The sequence below is a fragment of the Martes martes genome (assembly GCF_963455335.1).
Source record: "Martes martes genome assembly, chromosome: X".
Lineage (NCBI taxonomy): Eukaryota > Metazoa > Chordata > Mammalia > Carnivora > Mustelidae > Martes > Martes martes.
Genome location: NC_137897.1, coordinates 51,179,987 through 51,199,249, shown reverse-complemented (window position 1 = coordinate 51,199,249; position 19,263 = coordinate 51,179,987). Strand labels below are relative to the sequence as shown.

General features: G+C 38.3%; 1 protein-coding gene across 1 annotated transcript in view; it reads left to right on the top strand.

Moving 5' to 3' along the window:
* The window catches only part of VSIG4 (V-set and immunoglobulin domain containing 4), a gene marked incomplete at its 5' end in the record, with an annotated part of 38,533 nt that extends 20,279 nt beyond the window's left edge, over positions 1 to 18,254 (top strand). Inside the window, 4 exons of the mRNA XM_080795866.1 lie at positions 8,943 to 9,005; positions 9,524 to 9,601; positions 14,876 to 14,984; positions 17,469 to 18,254. Coding sequence (XP_080651992.1) covers positions 8,943 to 9,005; positions 9,524 to 9,601; positions 14,876 to 14,984; positions 17,469 to 17,748 — 530 coding nt within the window. The 3' untranslated portion in view covers positions 17,749 to 18,254. The remainder of the gene's footprint in view (positions 1 to 8,942; positions 9,006 to 9,523; positions 9,602 to 14,875; positions 14,985 to 17,468) is intronic.
* Between the last annotated feature and the right edge of the window lie 1,009 nt (positions 18,255 to 19,263).

The window sequence follows — 19,263 nt, the reverse complement described above, 5'->3', positions numbered from 1 at the left end:
ATCCATGTTCATCAGGGATATTGGTCTGTAGTTCTCCTTTTTGGTGAGGTATTTGTCTGGTTTGTAGGTCAAAGTAATTCTAACCTCATAGGAGTTTGGAAGTTTTCTTTCCCTTTATATTTTTTGAAACAGTTTTAGAATAATAGTTATTTATTCTTATTTAAATGGTTGGTTGAATTTCCCTGGGAGGCCCTCAGATACTGGACTCCTGTTTGTTTGGGAGATTATTGATTACTCATTCAATTGTTTTGCTGGTTATGGGTCTGTTTAGGTTTTCACTCTCTTCCTCTTTCAGTTTTTGTAGTTTATATGTTTCTGGGATGCATCCATATCTTCCAGATTGCTTAATTTGTTGACATATAATTGCTCATACTATTCTCCTGTATTTGTTTGTATTTCTTCAATGTTGACTGTGATCTGTCCTCTTTCATTTGTGATTTTATTTATTTGATCTCATTTATTCCTTTCTCTTTTCTTATTGATAAGTCTGGTTAGGGGTTTATTGATCTAAATAATTCTTTCAAGGCCCAGCTCCTAGTTTTATTGATCTAGTCTACTATTTTTTTTCATTTCTATATCATTGAGCTCTGATATAGTCTAAAGACTATATTTCTCTTCTTCTGCTGGATTTAGGCTTTATTTACTTTTCTTTTACCAGTTCCTTTTAGTGTAAGGTTATATTGTATATTTGAGGCTTTTCTTGTTTCTTGAGAAAGTCCTGTATTGCTATATACTTCCTTCATAAGACCATCTTTGCTTCATCCCAAAGGTTTGAAATGTCATGTTTTCATTTTCATTTCCTTCCATGTATTTTTTTATCCTTCTTTAATTTCTTGGTTCACCCATTCATTCTTTATTAGGATGCTCTTTAACCTCCTTGTATTTGTGTTCCTTTCAAATTTGTCTTGTCTTTGACTTCAAGTTTCAAAACATTGTGGTCTGAAAATGTGCATGGTATAATCTCAGTCTTTTGCTACCAGTTGGGACCTGATTTGTGACCAAGTACGTGATTATTTTTGGAGAATGTTCCATGTGCACTTGAAAAGAATATGTATTCTGCTGCTTTAGGATGAAATGCTCTGAAAATATCTGTTAAGTCCATCTTATCTACTATGTTATTCAAAGCCCTTGTTTCCTTGATGATCTGCTTAGATTATCTGTCTATTGCAGTAAATGAGGTATTAACATCCCCTACTCTTATTGTATTATTATCAATGAGTTTATTTAATTTTGTTATTAATTTATTTATATATTTTGCTGCTTCCAATTTAGGGCAAAATTATTTACAATTGTTAGATATTCTTGTTGGATAGGCCCTTTCCTTATGATATAGTGTCCTTCTTCATGTCTTATTACTGCCTTTGGTTTAAAAATCTAGTTCTTTTGATTTACAGATTGCTACTCTAGCTTTTTTTTTTTTTTAATGCCCATTAGCATGGTAAATGGTTCTTCACCCCCTCACTTTCAATCTTGAGATTTCTTTGCGTCTAAAACGAGTCTTTTGTAGCCAGTATATTGGGGGCCTTCTTTTTTGTTAATCCAATCTGATACCATATGTCTTTCGATTAGAGTATTGAGTCAATTTACATTCAGAGTAATTATTGAAAAATATGAAATTAGTGTCATTGTATTTCCTGTAAAGTTGCTGTTTCTGTAGATTCTCTCTGTTCCTTTCTGACCTTTGTTACTTTTTGGCTATCGCTTCACTCAAAGTAACCCCTTTAATATTTCTTGTAAGGCTGCTTAAGTGTTCAGAAATTCCTTTAGTTTCTGTTTGTCCTAGAAACTTTTGATCTCTTCTTCTATTCTAAATGAGAGCCTTGATGGATAAAGTATTTTTGGCTGCATATTTTTCCTATTTAGCATGTAGAATATATCATGCCAGTCCTTTCTGGCCTGCCAGGTCTCTGTGGATAGGTCTGCTGCCAGCCTTATGTTTCTACCTTTGTAGGTTAAGTACCTCTTGCCCCAAGCTATTTTCAGGATTTTCTCTTTATCTTTGAAATTTGCAAGCATCTCTATCTTATGTCAAGGTGATGACCTATTTTTATTAATTTTGAGGGGGGTACTCTGTGCCTCCTGGACTTGAATGCCTGTTTCCTTCTCCAAATTAGGGCAGTTCATAACTACAATTTGTCAAAATGAAGTTTTGCCCCTCTCTCCCTCTCTTCATCTTCTGGCACCTCTATTATCTGGATAGTAGCTTGCTTTATGGAATCACTGAGTTCTCTAAGTCTCCCTTTGTAATAAAATACTTGTCTTTCCCCTTCTTTTCAGCTTCCTTATTTCCCATCATTTTACCTTCTATATCACTGACTCTCTCTCCTGCCTCATTTATATTCACTGTTAAAACCTTCATTTGTAACTGCATCTCGGTAATAATATTTTTAACTTTGGCCTGAATAGATTTTAGTTCTTTTATTTCTACTGTAAGGGATTCTCTAGTGTCCTCCATGTTTTTTTTCAAGCCCAGCTAGTATCCTCATAATCATTGTTTTAAATTCTAGTTCAGATATCTCTCTTGTATATGTATTGATTAAATCCCTGGCAGTCAGTACTACTTCCTGCTCTTTCTTTTGGGTTGAATTTCTTCATTTTGTCATTTTATCAAGAAAACAAATAAAAGAAAAATAAAATACAGTAATAACAAGAACAACAGGGGGAAAAAAAGGAACAAAAAACAACAAAACAAAATAAGAATGAATCAAACAAGAAACAAAACAGAAGTGTGCAAAAAAACAAAACAAAACAAAACTAGATCCTCAGTGTGTTTTGGTCTGCTTGTTAAAAGAAACAAGATCCCAACTACTTAAACGAGATCCCAAAATAGGATCCAGGATTTCTTTTATATATATATATATATATGTGTGTGTGTGTGTGTGTGTGTGTGTGTGTGTGTATGACACATATATAAAATAAAATTTAAGAAGAGTAAAAAAGAATTGAAAGAATAAGAAAAAATAATACTGAAAGACTAAAGAATTTAAAGAAACCCATAAGTGCTATATTTTGTTTTCCCCAAGAGCTGAAGATTTTCAGTTTTTTATTACCTGTAAACTTTGTGATAGCCAGTTTTTCCTGGTGGTCTTCTGCAGGAAGTGTCTGTTGAGATGATTCTCAGGTGCCTTTGAAGTTGCAGAAATGTGCCTTCCCTGCTAGGGGGCCAGGCTCAGTGTAAGTGGTTTCAGAATCCACTATATTGTGCTGTTTTGCTCTCTGAAGGATTTCAGGACCGATGGGAGGAATGAAAATGGCAGCACTCCACTCTCTAACCCTTAGGCTTAAGGTTTGTGTCCCACAGCTCTTCAGTGAGCCCTCACAGAGAAGCAGTCAATCACTTTTATCTCCCTGATTTCTGTCTGAACTCTGTGTCCACCCAGCCTGTGATCTGTGATTGAGCATTTTCATCTGACACATGCAACTGAGTTTCAAGACTACAATTTTTACAGACACCTGCAGCACAGACCATGCTATTCCTCCCAGTGGAAGGGGTGGATCTTGCCATAACTCTGCCTTTAGATGGGCCTCTGCCAGGATACTGGAGGCATGACCAAGCAGCGGTTTGCAATTTATGGCAACATAGCACAGAAAGGCAGCACCTAAACTCACTCTTTTCAGCTGGCTTCTCCATTCTTATGCCTGGGAACTCTGCCTAACTCAGGCACCCCTGTTCTTGTGACTCTGAGATTCCTGAGACCATGCTGTCCCACCTGGGATTCTACTCTGCTTTGCCACCTGAGAACCTATAAGCAAAGAATCTCCCCTACTGCAGAAGACCTCTTAAAGTTTTGATTTTGTGCTCTGCTGCTTATCACTTTTTTGTGGTAACCTCCTTAAGCAGCACCCTCCCCTCTGCCATATCCTCCGATATATCAGCATGGATTCAAGTCTCTGCACCTCCTGCCTTCCAAAAAAATGGTCACTCTTCCATTAGTAGAATTGCAACATTTCTTTTCTCAGATCTCTGATTGATTTTTAGGTGTTCAGAATGCTTTGATAACTATCTAGCTGAATTCCAGTGTCCAGACAAATTTAGGGTCCACTACTCCTCCACCATCTTAATGTTTCCCCCTGGCCAACTTAGGTTTGTTCTGATTAGATCCCTGGCCGTAATCTCTTGCAGTTCTTCCTTTTGGAATGAATTCATCCATCTTGGCATTTTGCTTAGACCTCTGTTTACTGTGTGTTAGGAAAAGCTGTTATGTTTCCTGCTCTTGAAAGTAATGGTTATATTAAGAAGAGATCATATACTGTCCAGAGCATGGTGCTTTAAGAAGATTTTTTTTGCTGTATGCTGTGTGCACTCCACTCTTGTGTTTTGGCTCTTCTTTCCTTATGATCAGTCTTCTGCAGAGTTTCTTCTTGCTCATAGTGTGGAGTGTTTGGACCTGGTCCAGCGTGTGCCAACTTTTAACAAGGTGCGTTTTGGTGTGCTTGTTAGAAAAAGCTAGATCCTATTTCCCCAGGAACTGAAGCTTTGCAGCAGTAGACTTGGCACATGCAGGAAGGGATATTGTGCTAGTCTTCCAGGGCAAGGGTGTGCTGTGTTGGTCCTCAGGCTACTTGTCCTTGTATAGATGTACTTGCAGGGTGTAGTGTGAGGTTTGAGGTAAGCTGCTCCGGCCTATACGGGGAGCACTGTGTTGCTCACTGAATTCAGTCTCTTCTGATGGGCAGAGCTAAAATAGTGTCACCCCACTCTCTCATCCCCAGAAAGGGAAGTTTTCACCTGTTGCTGTTTAGGAAGCCCTCACAGAAGAGTGAACAATCTCCCCTCTTATGTTCAACTCTTGTGCCTTCACTCTGTGTCTGAGTCTTCTGTTTACCTGGTGGCACTTTACTCTTGTGCCTATCTCAGGCATGTGTCTGGGGTTCAAAGCTCGAAATTTCAAGGACCTGGCACAGGTCATACCTGCACTGATCCTCTGGGGGATGGTCTCACCATGCTGTGACTGCTGTTGTTTTTTTTTTTTTTTTCCCCTAGAAATGTAGTCACATAACGATGTGGGGCGAGGAACTTATAGTAAAACAGAGCCAAATTCTGGCTTCCGGGTTAGCTGTCCTCAGCAGTTGCCTCTCCTGCAATGCTAATTAATGGGACCACCCAATAGCACCCATATTCTCTTTTATCCCCTGAGAGACAGTGCCACCTCTCCCAAACGCACTCCAAGAGAGGGAACTGTTTCTCCCCATTCAACCTAGGGAATCCTCAGACCACGCTATCTGTTCTTGGCCTCTACCTTCCTTCCCCACAGAAACAATGCTAAGCCCACTAGGCATTACCATGGTAATGCTGCAGACTTCTAAAACTTCCAACTTTGAGCTCCCCTGCTTATAAAAACTTGTGATAGTCCCTCTCTTTTTCCCAGCCAATGGTTTTGGGGAAGAGTTTCTTTCTCTTTCTTTCTTTCCCTTACACACTGCTTTCATTCTTTCTTTCTTTCTCTCTCTCTCTTTTTCTCTCACTTCTCTCTCTGTGATCAGGGGTCTCTTGCCTCTGCAGCCCCTGCAATTCTTTCCTCCCCCAAATCAACTTTCCACATCTCCTACCTTCCATAGTGTGGCCATTTTTCTGCCTCTAGATGTGCAATTTGCTCTCTCAGTCCTCAGATTAATTTTTGGGGTGTTCAGAATGATTTGTCATTTATCTGGCTGTGTTTGAGGGACAAGGCAAACAAGCATAGGGTCCCCCTACTAATCAGCCATCTGGATACTGTGTGGTTGTCTTTTAAAATCAGATAGAAGAAAAGTAGTTACAAAAAAAAATACTCTTTATATTTACTTATGTAGTTATCTTCACTGATGCTTTATTTCTTCATGTTGATTCAAGTTACTACCTAGTGTCCTATTACTTGAGTTTGAGGAATTCTTTTTAGGATTCCTCATAGGACAAGTCTGCTTGTGACAAAATCTCCCAGTTATTTTTTATCTTAGAATGCTTTAATTTCTCCTATGTTCTTGCTAAATATATACGGTTTTGCTAAATATAGAATTCTTGATTGATGGGATGTTTGTTTTAGAACTTTGAATGTCATCTCAGTGTATCATGTCTTCCCTTGTTTCCAGTAAGGAATCAGCCATAAATATTTTTTTCTTTAAAGATTTTATTTAAATTCAAGTTAGTTCACATATAGTGTAATATTAGTTTCAGGAGTAGAGTTTAGTGACTCATCAGTTGTATATAACACCCAGTGTTCATTGCATGAACTGTCCTCCCTAATGCCCAATTACCCCATCTCCTCCAGAAACCCTCAGTTTGTTCCCTATAGTTAAGACTCTTTTATGCTTTGCCTCACTCACTATCTTTATCTTATCTTGCTTGTCTTCCCCTTCCCCTATGTTCCTCTGTTTTGTTTCTTAAATTCCATATATGAGTGAAATCATATGGTATTTGTCTTTCTCTGACTGACTTATTTTCCTTAGCATAATACCCTCTAGTTACATCCACATCATCACAAATGACAAAATCTGATTATTTTTGATGGCTGAGTAATATTCATTCATATATATATATTTATATATTCATATATATATATATATATATATATATATATATCACATCTTCTTTATCCACTCATCAGTTGATGAACATTGGGCTCTTTCCATGTTTCCATGTTTCCCCCTACTACTCGGCCATCTGGAGACTGTGTAGTTGTCTTTTAAAATCAGATAGAAGAAAAGTAAGAAAAGTAGTTTAAAAAAAACCCCATTTACACACTTTAATATAACAAAATATGGTTATATACACTGCTATAAACACTCAGGTGCATGTGCCTTTTCAAATCACTATTTTCTTGTTAAGGGCCTAGTAGTGCAAATGCTGGGTCATAAGGTAGTTCTATTTTTAACTTTTTGATGAACCCCTATTCTGTTTTCCATAGGGAGAAATCAGTCATAAATCTTTTTTTAATCAGTCATAAATCTTATTGAGAATCTCTTATACATGATGACTCGACTCTCTCTTGCTGCTTTCATTATTGTTTCATGGCTTTGGCTTTTAATTATGTGTCTAGGTGTAGATTTTTTTTTTAATTTTCCTACTTGGAGTTCATTGGGCTTCTCATATTTGCAGAATAATGTTTTTCATCATATTGGGGCTTTTTTGACATTATTCATAAATAATATTCTGTCCTTTTCCTCCTGTATTTCTAGAACATTTATTACGTGTACATTGACACACTTGATGATGTCCCACAGGTCTCTGAGGTGCTGCTCATTTTTCCTCACTCTCTTTTTTTTTCTGTTTTTGTGGCTAATTTCAATTTTCATCTTTTCAGATTTATGGATTCTTTCTTTTGCCACTTTGATCAGCTCTATTAAAATTTTCTGCCCTTCATGACTTTTTTGTGATTTTACCTTTCAACTCCAGTTATTTCCTCTTTTATAATATATGTTTCTTTATGGATATTCTCTATTTGGTTTGAATCAGTTTCATATTTTCAGTTCTTTAGGCATATTTTCCTTTACTTTTTAACACAGTCTCAAATAATTTATTCAGAATCTTTGGTTAGCAAATCTAATACCTTTGCTTCCTCAGAAACAATTTCCATTTATTGACTTTTTTACCTGTCTATGAGCTTTCTAGTTTTTCTTAATATCTCATATTTTTGTTGAAAACTGGAGTTTTTAAGTAATATAATGTGACAGTTATGGAAGTCTGATTCTCAATCTTCCTCCAGGGCTTCTTGTTGACATTGCTTGTTGTGCTAATAGCTGTTTATTTGTTTAGTGACTTTTCTGAATTAATCCAGTATACTTCTGGTATTCTTTGTCACAGATGGCCAGTGAAGCAGTGAAGTCTCTACTATATTAGCTTAGTAGTCAGCTAATAATTAGAGATATCTTTAAATACCCAAAACCAATACATTCCCCAGTCTTTTCTAAAGGGCTCTGTTGCCTGTTGAAATATGTCTTTAGCACTCACCCAGGTAGCTTATAATGGTGCCATAACCTTTACTTCTTGCTTACATGGAGTCTCAAGGCTAGCCAGAGGTGAAAGCTTTTGACCTTCTCATGTCTTTCCTGAGCATGCACACAGCACTATGCTTGGCAGTGAACTTCCAGATTATTAAGAATGTGTCAGAGATTTTCAAAGCTCCAGTTGACATTTCATTATTCAGTTTTCCTTTCTAAGTTTTTTGGTCAGTCTCTTGTTTCACTCAACTGTTATCCATTGTCTCAGGCAGTTCTGTGACACATATACCTCTCTCCCAAGGGAGAGTTTTAGCACTGGATAACCAAAAAGACAAGCCTTTTGAGTCAGGAAACCACTGCACAAGTGGTTTGGAAATTAATCTGTTCAGGTCACTCAAACCTACTATTGTCCTGGGGAGGAGTAAAGGGGTTAGGGGAAGTTCAAACGGCACAAAACTGCTGTTATTAACAACAAAGAAGTGTTTTGTTTTGTTTTCTTAAAAAAATGTTCCCTGGATTGATGCAAATCTTTGACTATTTTTTTTTAAATCTTGGAAAAAATACTGATTTTTAAAAATGTTGTCAGTTATTGTATTGCTTTTGTGAAGAAACAAGTGTCCAGAGGTCATAACTCTACCAATCCCATTGACATCAACCATAGCCTCCTTCCTTGTAATACCTTCTAAGTCCCTCTCAAGAAAATTAATAGCTAAATTTCAGAAGTTAGTAAAAACAAAATGTCTTTCCATTTCATATTGAAAGACACTCTGGACTCTAGTTACACATTCCTTGGAGGTCTATGAACTCTGGTTTAATAATCCTACCTTAAAATGATGTGAAGGATGAACAGGTAACACCCATCTTTCCAGCATCATGAGAAAAGTGTTGAGAGAGGTCCAGGTATAGACCTGACTGGCCTTTACTTACTTCCTCTTAGTTGGTTTTCTTACTTACTGATTTCCCCCAGGGAATTCAATTGTTCACTTTAGGGTGCCAACACCCTTGACTGGACTCCCTTTTCCTTGCAGACTCCTCAAAGTCAGTCAAGACTAAGACTGAAACACCTACAACCATGAAATATCCCTTGGAAGGTGAGTTTCACTATGGTTCAGGTGTAATAGAGTCCTGAAATGATGCCATAGAAGCTAAAGGAGCCATTATATGGGTAATAGGAGGTCACTGGGTTCCTCAGAGGACACATGAAAATAACAGAATGGAAACAAAAGAAAGGTAGCAATGATTAAAAAGTTGTGAAAAAGTGGAATCATAAATATGTATACTCCTCTTTGTGAAAACTTCTGAGACAAAAGTAAGAGAGAGTTGGAATGCACATATGGGAAAAGAGAAAGTTCTGAGATCTGTTTTGTTGCTTATCTTTCTATGGGACTTTTGATATGTTGCACCACCCTCTCCATGTGCCTCTTCCTACCACTAACAATAAGAAACTAAGATACCTCATCTCATAGTAATAATGACCAATACATGACCAGGAATTCTGGAAAGCTCAGCACTGATGCCCAATGAAGGCACCCAAACTTTGCAGTCACCCTCTACCTCATAGTTCTTGGATGGAAGAGAGCCCTCTGAGCCAAACACTTTTTTCTCATAGCAACATCTACAACGAACCTGATTTGGACCTGGACCACTGATGTGGATGGCTATCTTGGGAAGACCAGTGCTGAGCCAGGTAAGAAAAATTCAGGATTTCCATCCTTCCTTTTTGGCTCTGAACTTCGCAACTGAAACTTCCCACAATACACACTGTTCTGTGTAATTTAATTCTTCAAAACAATTCTTCAAAACAATGGTCAAAGGCCCTGAAGATGAGCAGGGTGGGTGATATGGAGAGGGAGAGATACAAATTCAGTAATGAGCAAAGTCAAAGTGCGGTTAAGTGGTAGATGTGTACTTAGCTGGTCCTCTGTTGTCATAGTAATACACCTCCCAAACACTCTAAGCAGGAATAGGAATGGAACCATGACCTCAGCCAACTTTCCTAGGAGATGGACATTGGACTACCTAAGGGTAATTTCAGGGTTTCATTACTTGAGCTCTTACCCAGGGCTCACCAAGCAGCTTGAAGCTGATTTATGATTTCTTCAAAGTTTCAAGAATCCCTAAGTCATGATCTCAAAGATCCAAACCCCAAAGAGAAGCTTTTTTAGTGTTTCACCTGAAGCTTATAGTCAGCTTGTATGCACTGATATGACTGCGTTGATTGTTTGAAAAGTGAAAAAATGTTACAGTAGTTGATAATTAGATGCTTTCCTTAATCACTGAGCAACCTATTATCACCTGAGCTGCTCTGCCTTATCCCTTAGAACTCCCCATACCACACATGGTCCTGCAACAAAAGTTGTTGATGTCTAGTATAACAGGGGACTTCTGAGAATTCAGGTTTACAGTAAGCATCTGTTTCAATTAGTTGATGCTAAATAGTAATGACTATCATAACTGGTTTCATCCTCTGTGTATCATTAATTGTGGATTTCTTAACTATTTTTTTGTAGGGGAGAGGACTTTTTAACTTATTTTTATTATGTTCAATAATTGTGCAATCCTTAATGTCCATGTAATTCTCCCCTTCTGGTTGCAGGTTTTTGGGTTTTTTTGTTTGTTTGTTTTTTGTTTTTTTTGTGGGTTTTTTTTGTTTGTTTTTTTTTTTTTTGGTTTTTTTTTTGGTCTATCTATAGCCATCTTCCAAACCTGTTTAATGGGATATTTTTGCATTGCCACCTTTGGCTTAAAGGCTTCCATAATTCCATGCCTCTTGCAGAGCAACATCCAATAACACAAGGGAATTGGAAGATAATTTTTGGAGACTTGGTTTCAGAAAATGTGAAGATAACCCAGGAGGAATGGGAATTTTCAGATATTGGGTGTGTGCCCTATATCCTCCATCAGTTTTTGTTTTGTTTTGTTTGCTCCTTGGCTCCTTCTAAAGGGGATCCTTCCTTTAATCTCCATCAGTTTATAGCTTTGGTTTTCTCATTCCACCCTAAAGCAGCAGAATACACATTCTTTTTTTTTATTTATTTATTTTCAGCATAACAGTATTCATTGTTATTTCACCACACCCAGTGCTCCATGCAATCTGTGCCCTCCCTAATACCCACCACCTGGTTCCCCCAACCTCCCACCCCCCGCCCCTTCAAAACCCTCAGGTTGTTTTTCAGAGTCTGTAGTCTCTCATGGTGCAGCCACTTTGGAGAACAGTGTGGAGATTCCTCAGGAAATTAAAAATAGAGCTTCCCTATGACCCTGCAATTGCACTACTGGGTATTTACCCCAAAGATACGGATGTAGTGAAAAGAAGGGCCATCTGTACCCCAATGTTTATAGCAGCAATGGCCACGGTCGCCAAACTGTGGGAAGAACCAAGATGCCCTTCAACGGATGAATGGATAAGGAAGATGTGGTCCATATACACATTATTTTTATGTGCACATGGGACACTTTCCAGAACAGATTACAAACTAGGTCACAAATAAGGCCAGTACAAAAAGATTGAAATCATAGCAGGCATATTTTCTGACCACAACACTATGAAATGTGAAGTCAAGCACACAAAAAGAAAAATTAGAAAAACCACAAATACGTTGATGTGAAAGAATATGCTACTAAACAATGAATAGGTCAACCAGGAAATCAAAGAGATGTAGCTTGAGTTTTCTCAGCTCCAACCACAGTTCTGAGGACCACAAATACCAGATTTTTTAAATTTATTTTTTTAATTCAAGTATAATTAACACAGTGCTATACTCATTTCAGGAAAATAATGTAATTATTCAACAATTCTATACATTGGTCAGTGCTCATCATGATAACCATATTCTTAATCCCCTTCACCTAAATGTTCCCTGATGGCAATCACCAGTTTGTTCTCTATATTTATATCTGTTTTGTTGTTGTTTGTTTCTTGTTTTATTTGTTCATTTGCTTTGTTTCTAAAATTCCACATGAGTAAAGTCAAAAGGTATTTGTCTTTCTCTGATTGAATTATTTCACTTAGCATGATATCTTGATATCTTTTAGATTCACCCATGTTTTTGCAAATGACAAAAATTGTATTATTTTTTATGACTGAGTAATATTCCAGATTTCTAAGACAAAGTATTTTAGGGATTGGTAAAAATAAAGCCAGTTGCAGCAAAAAATCCTAAGAACAATGGAATTCCTACTCCTCTTTATCCCCTAATCGCATCCCCTAGACTCAGAATATTTTAGCTACAGTACATTAGACATTATACAATCTTTTCATTGAACTTATGGGAAAACAAGATACTACTACCTGAGTAGTCATGGTATTTATTTTTTCTCTGACAGCTATAAAAATTAGTGCCTCAGACGTAGTGCCTTAAAATAATGCAAATGTATTATGTGCTGCTGATGATCAGACATCTAACACATTGAGCTAAGATCAAGTTATTAGCAGGGCTGTGTTTTTTTCTGGAGGCTCTGGGGAAGAATCAGTTCCTTTGTTTTTTCCAGCTTCTAGAAGCTACTCACGCTCCTTGGCTCTTGGCTGCCTTCCACCATTTTCAAAGTTGGCAATGTATCATCCTCAAGTCTCTCTCTAACTCTGATCTCTTTTGTTTCCATCTTCCACTTTTAAATGACCCTTTTGATTACATTGAGCATGCCCTGATAATCAAGCTAATCTCCCCAACTCACGGTCAGCTAACTAGCAACCTTAAATACATCTGCAACCTTAATTCCTCCTTATAATTTAAACTTAAATACTCACAGATCCTGGGGATTTGGATATGAACATCTTTAGATAACCATTATTCTGCCTACCACGGTCATACAAGAAGTAAATAACAGATCCAGGACTGGAAGCCCGGACCAGTGGTTTCCTTGAGTTTGTAGGCACAATTGGGATAGCTATTTAGGAGAATCTTTTGAAATATGTTTTGAAGAAAGAGAAACCTGAGTATGTGCCCAAAGAGTGTGAATAAAAGAATTATTTAATTTTATTTTTAATTCAGTGCTTGCTTCAGCAGCACATATACTAAAATTGGAATGATAATTTTTTTTAATTTAAATTCAATTTAGTTAACATATAGTGTATTATTTGTTTCATGGTTAAGATTTAGTGATTCATCAGTTTACAAAACACTCAGTGCTCATTACAGAAAGTGTCCTTCTTAATGCCTATCACCCAGTTACCCCACCCCCCACCCACCTCCCCTCCAGCAATGTTCAGTTTGTTTCCCAGAGTTAAGAGTCTCTTATGGTTGGCCTCCCTCTCTGTTTTTATCTTATTTTATTTTTATTATTTTATCCTATGTTCATCGTTTAAAAAAGATTTTATTTATTTATTTGTCAGAGAGAGAGAGCACAAGCAGGGGCAGTGGCAGGCAGAGAAGGCATAGGGAGAAACAGGCTCCCCGCTGAGCAAGGAGTCCAATGTGGAATTCCATACCAGGACCCTGGGATCATGACCTGAGCCAAAAGCAGATGCTTAACCGATTGAGCCACCCAGGCATCACGATGCTCATCTTTTTTGTTTCTTAAATTACACATATGAATGAAATCATATGGTATTTGTCTCTCTATGACTGACTTATTTCACTTAGCATAATACCTTCTAGTTCCACCCACATCATTGCAGATGGCAAGATTTCAATTCCTTTTGATGGCTGGGAGATATATATACCTATATAGATATAGATATATCTAGATATATAGATATATCTATATATCTATATATAGGCTACTATATCTATATATCTACTATATCTACTATATCTATATCTACTATAAATATCTACCTATATATATATAGGCTACTATATATCTATATAGATATATCTATATAGATAGATCTAGATGGATCTATGTAGATAGATCTAGATAGATCTATATCGATATCTATATATAGATATAGCTAGCTATCTATCTATAGATAGCTATATCTATATATATCTATAGATCTAGATATATCTAGATCTAGATATATCTAGATCTATAGATATATATAGATATAGCTATCTATAGATAGATAGCTATATCTATATATCTATAGATATAAATATCTATCTCTATATATATATCTATATATATAGATAGATATAGATATCTATATATAGATATAGGTCTATCTAGATCTATCTAGATAGATATATCTATATATAGATAGGTAGATATAGATATATAGATAGATATCTATATCTACTTATCTATATATCTATGTATCTATATATCTGTGTATCTATATATAGATATCTATATAGATATAGATATCTACCTATCTATATATCTATATACATATAGATATATATCTATATATCTCTCACATCTTCTTTATCCATTCATCTGTCAATGGATGTCTGAGCTCTTTCCACATTTTGGTTATTGTGGACATTGCTGCTATAAACATTAGGTAGGGTGCATGTACCCCTTTGAATCACTATGTTTGTAACCTCTGGATAAATACCTAGAAGTGCAATTACTGGGTTATAAGATGGTTCTATCTTTAGCTTTTTAAGGAATCTCCATGATGTTTTCCAGAGTGGTTGCACCAGTTTGCATTCTCACAGTGTCAAGTGGTTCCCCAAGGGGGAAAAAAAAAATTTGGCTAGAAGTAATTGACCAGAATATCAATAACGAAGCTTTTTTGTAAAGTGGGAAGTCAGATACTACTTTCTTTTAAGAGTAGGTGAAAACCTCTAGTCTTGATCCTGTGGAAAGCATGGAGAACTAATTTAAATGCCCAAGCCAATCAGTCATCAATTAGTGGGTTTGGAAGAATGTGCTTATACATGGAGTTTCTAGCCTCTTTCCAGCCTTTCTCATAGGTCTTGGGTCTTGTTTGTCTCTCTGGCTATCTAATAAAGCTAGGAGAAAATTAAAAATGGGGAAAAAAAGGGTTATGGGCTGGTCTGGGCTGATCCTTGGAATCTATTTCTGAACTCATTTTCAACAATACACCTCTTTGTCTTGTTTTGCCTTCTAGGAAAGGACCTGCCTATCTTCTCCATTGTTCTCATCATTTCCCTGTGTTGTATTGTGGTCTTCATCATGGCTTATGTTATGTTTTGCCGGAAGACATCCCAACAAGGTGAGTGATGAGTATGACTAAGTGACATTGCTCATTAATTCATTCTGAGAGCACAGTTAAGCATAAATTGCATCAGCCACTGTGCTAGGCACTTCAAAAGACTCTTAGCATAGTTTGGGATTGAAGTTTAGGGTGCATTGAGACAGACATGCAAGCCAACAATAACAATATGATTTATTGAAGTTAATTCACAAATCTTTGGTACAAAGCCTTGTACAAGCCATCTCTGTAATGGATGGTCTAATGAGGGTGCAAGAGAAACAGAAGTCACAATCCTTGGTCTCAAGTTGCTTAGAATTTATTTAGAAGATTCAAAGTAGAAACATGAAGTTTATCAATATCCATACATAGCAATAAAGGCTATAGACTCAAAGCCTGGAGAAAACAATCAATACTAAAGTTTTCCAGAGAAGAAGAGAGTCAGAGCCTAAGTGATTAACAAGGACTCTTAGAAGGAGATGGAACTTAGACCAGGCCTTGGAGGATGAAAACAAATTAGAAGGCAGCATTCCAGGAAGGAGAAACTACAAAAGTAAGGTGCAAATGCTTTAAAGATGACTGTGAGTAAGGTCCTCAGTGGAGAAAATACATGAGCAAATGCAGGGGAAAGGGAAGTTTACTTTTGATTATAGAGTGTTTTAAATAGCAGGCGAAGGAACCTGGAATTTTTTCTCTAGGCCTTCCAAAGGAACTAGAAGTCACTAATTTTTTTTAAGCAAAGGAGTGACATTATGAAGGTGTACTTTTCAGGGATATTTGACAACTGTAAGCCAACAGAGCAGGAAAAGAGTTTGGACATTCATTTCTAAGTAAAACCTAGCTACGCCTCAATACCTGCTGCACTCACCATTTTGCTTAACATTAGTGTCTTTTTTTTTTTTTTTTTTTCTGTAGCAGCTCCTATTCCCAAGTAGCTTGGTTTCCACCATGACTTCCTCCAGCCTTAAGAATTTCCTTCTCCGGGGTCTTAAGTATAAGCTCTGGTCTTGGCCAGTTAGCATGACTATGACTCATGAGGTTGAACTTGAAAGTAGAGATGTCCCAGGTAGCCACAAATCCCAGGAATACTAAAAATTATTAATCATGGTCTCAATGAAACTAGGTATAAACTGTAACCATATTTTATTGTTTCTCTCTCAAAAACCTTCCAAGGATTCTCACGGCCCAGGGGATAGAAGTCAAAATGGTGCATTCTATTTAAGGCCCTCTCTGATATAGCCTATCTTCTTTACCCCCACCACTCCTTATTTTCATTTCGAATCACTGAATTTCAACAGGCAAATAGGCCACACACCTCATGGCCTTATGCTTTTTCCCTTCTGGATTGTCTTCCCAAAATTTCTATCATTTACTTCTCTGTAAGAGAGAGATAGCCTTGGGCCATCAATTCAATTTAACATGTAGTTACTGATTGCCCACTATGTGCCAGGCAGTGACCATATAAAATGAAAAAGACAACACCTGTGTTATGGGAGCTACCAGGCCAGTGGGGGAGGTAAGACATGAAAACATATGGCTGTATCACAAAGTAGATGGTGTAGGGAATGCTCTGTTTGCTTTTTTGTGGCTTAAAGCATGCATTCCCAGTTGTATTCCTATAAGATTATAAACTCCTGGAGGCAGTATCAAGAGACATCCACATTTGTACCAGGTTATAGAACCTTTAAGCCTGCACAGAATATAGATAGTTCTCCTCCACAGACACTAGGGGGCAATGGTGATCTACTTAAAGACATTTTCTGGGTGCCCAGTGGAGATGAGTGCATTTGGGAATGGCTTTGGTCATGGTCCCTGACAGATTAATTCAATCCCTTCTGCCCAGGCTCTGGCCTGGCCAACTAGTTTCCACAAAAACTCCCTGGGATCTTTGGCAAGATTCCTGGGTGGTGAGTGTGTCCAGTTCCAGTGTCCCTTCCCCTACCACACCAGGCAACTCTTCCAGCCCAATGTTCCAAGTGAGAGTATGCCAAAGAGGGTCGTAACCAAGTGTGATTCCCTAGACCTTTCTCTGAGAAATTTGTATCCCTGTGCTTCAGTTTATCTTCCCAATACCTCGCAGTTCTCCCTTTCTGTCTCCCCTTCCTTCACCCTTTGACTGGCAACCAGTGTCCATATTTGGCCCTTGTCCACTCCCCATGGAGACTTCTGACTTGATGCCTCCTTCTTTTCTAGAGCATGTCTATGAAGTGGCCAGGTAAGACTGCCTCTGCTTTTCCATCTTCTGAACCCTCCCCTGCCCTCATTCTGTTAATCACTGGCATGAAGGAAAGGGAGGTTGGCACAAACCCAATTCTAAGCCCAAAGGCCTTCAGGGTCAGAGCACTGCTTTCTTTCCTCTCTGAAGAACCTCCTGAAGTTCTTTCTTGGCTCACTGATCACACAGGATAACCAGATCCATCAGCCTCCTGTTCCCAGAATTCCTTGATAACAAGAACCTAAGGGTTAGTTGGCAAATTTAGGACAGAAGTGCGGGAAACTAGAGTCCCAGGCTCAAGTCCCTCTTTATGGGTGGTGGGATCTTGGGCCACAGGACACATGCCAGAGAGGCCAGCAATTCTGGTGAAGCCTGGAGAGTGGCAATTTTCACAAGTGGTTGCTCCAGCAAAGAGCCATCTTCCCAGACTCCAGGCAATGACTACTCTGAGGATCTCTGCCTGGGCCAGGAGAACCAGACCATCGCCCAGATCAACAGTGACTGTGCTCACCTGCTGCACACAGTTCCTCCAGATTATGAGCTTTTGGCCACCAAGGACACTGGCGTCTGCTAAAAATGTCCTGCTAAGCCAGGGCCTACTGACATAATTTCCTATTCAGCCTTCTGCATAGACATATTCCCTGCTACCTCTCTTCCTGGACCACCCAACATGTCTTCCCTGCCCAACACTGAGGTTCCTAAGAGTGACTGGTTTTTGCCTAAGAAGTTACCATATGCACATCGGCAAGCCTGCTACTGGGTCAGGCCTTAGACCCATCTATTTTGTCTTTTTCTACTGCTTCTCTTTGAACACCAGAGGGAATTTCTCATAGCATTAAGACTTGGTCATCCTGCCTCCAGACACTGCTCAACTTTGGCATCTTGCCACCAGAAGACCAGAGGGAAACTCAGCTTTGCCAGCTCAGAGGACCAGTTGTATTCAGGATCACTTCCCCTTTTTTAGGGCCAGATAGCTTTTAATTAAAATTTGTATGCAATAGACCAGGATTTCAGTTTTGCTCCTGAACTGTGACTCTAGTGCTCTGGTGTTCTTTTGATGCTCAATAAATACCTAATCATGTTAGCAACCTTGGTTGTATTGGTCTTCTCTCAAATACCTACCAAGTGATTGAGGTGAGACTAGTTGAGATGTTTGGGGACTTGAAATTATAAATAGCACCTTTTCTTTTTTGGTCTTTCTCTTTCCCACCATACCACCTTTACCTTACTTCAGAGGTGGATCCACCATCTGGGACACAATGAATTTTTGGCAAGTTAGTACCCAACTGCCTTCCATTCCTTTCTCTGTCACCCTGCCATCTCCACCTGGATGACTCTCTTAAGTTAGTTGGACAAATGAAAATGAAGGATCCCTTTTTCTGTTTCAGGGGACTGTAGATGCAGAGATAAAGGGCTCCCTTTCTTTCCAAAGTATGAATACACCACCCTCAAAGATTTCTACCTCCTGGAATCCTAAATTCTTTGCAGTAGTTGTATTCATCATAGGTCATCTCTATCCCCTGGTCTCTTACTACAATGTAGAATGAGGGTCAAAGCAAGGAAGTCTTCTTCATCAAGTGTAAATGGGAAATAGGAATGTAGGGGTGTGTGTGTGTGTCCATTTGCATATGTGCACACATGCATACAGCTTTATTTCGGTCTCCTCTCTGAAGACCTTTTCTAGGCTGGCTCAACACTGCTTCCTTTCCCTCAGATAATTCATGTTAAATCAACTTCTTTGCTCTTCATGGAAGCTGTTTTTGCCACTTTTAATTCCAGTGCAGTCCCAAGGTCAGCTCAGGTTTTACCAAGAGCTTCTCTCCTTTGGGATGATTGCAGAAGTCAAAATAGTACAAAGAAATGAACAAGAAGGAATCTACTGCTTCACCACCATCAACCCACCAAGTCCATGGTCAAAACTTCAGTGTTTCCCCCCATATGTCAGATTAAGATAGCTACTGAAAGAAGCAACTTACTCTTCCCCATCATGCTTACAAGCCTCTAAAACAGGGATCCACCCAACGGAAACCTCAGCTTCCTTCACGAAACAGCTGTGTCCAGACCCCACAGTCTCGGGGGGGGGGACCAT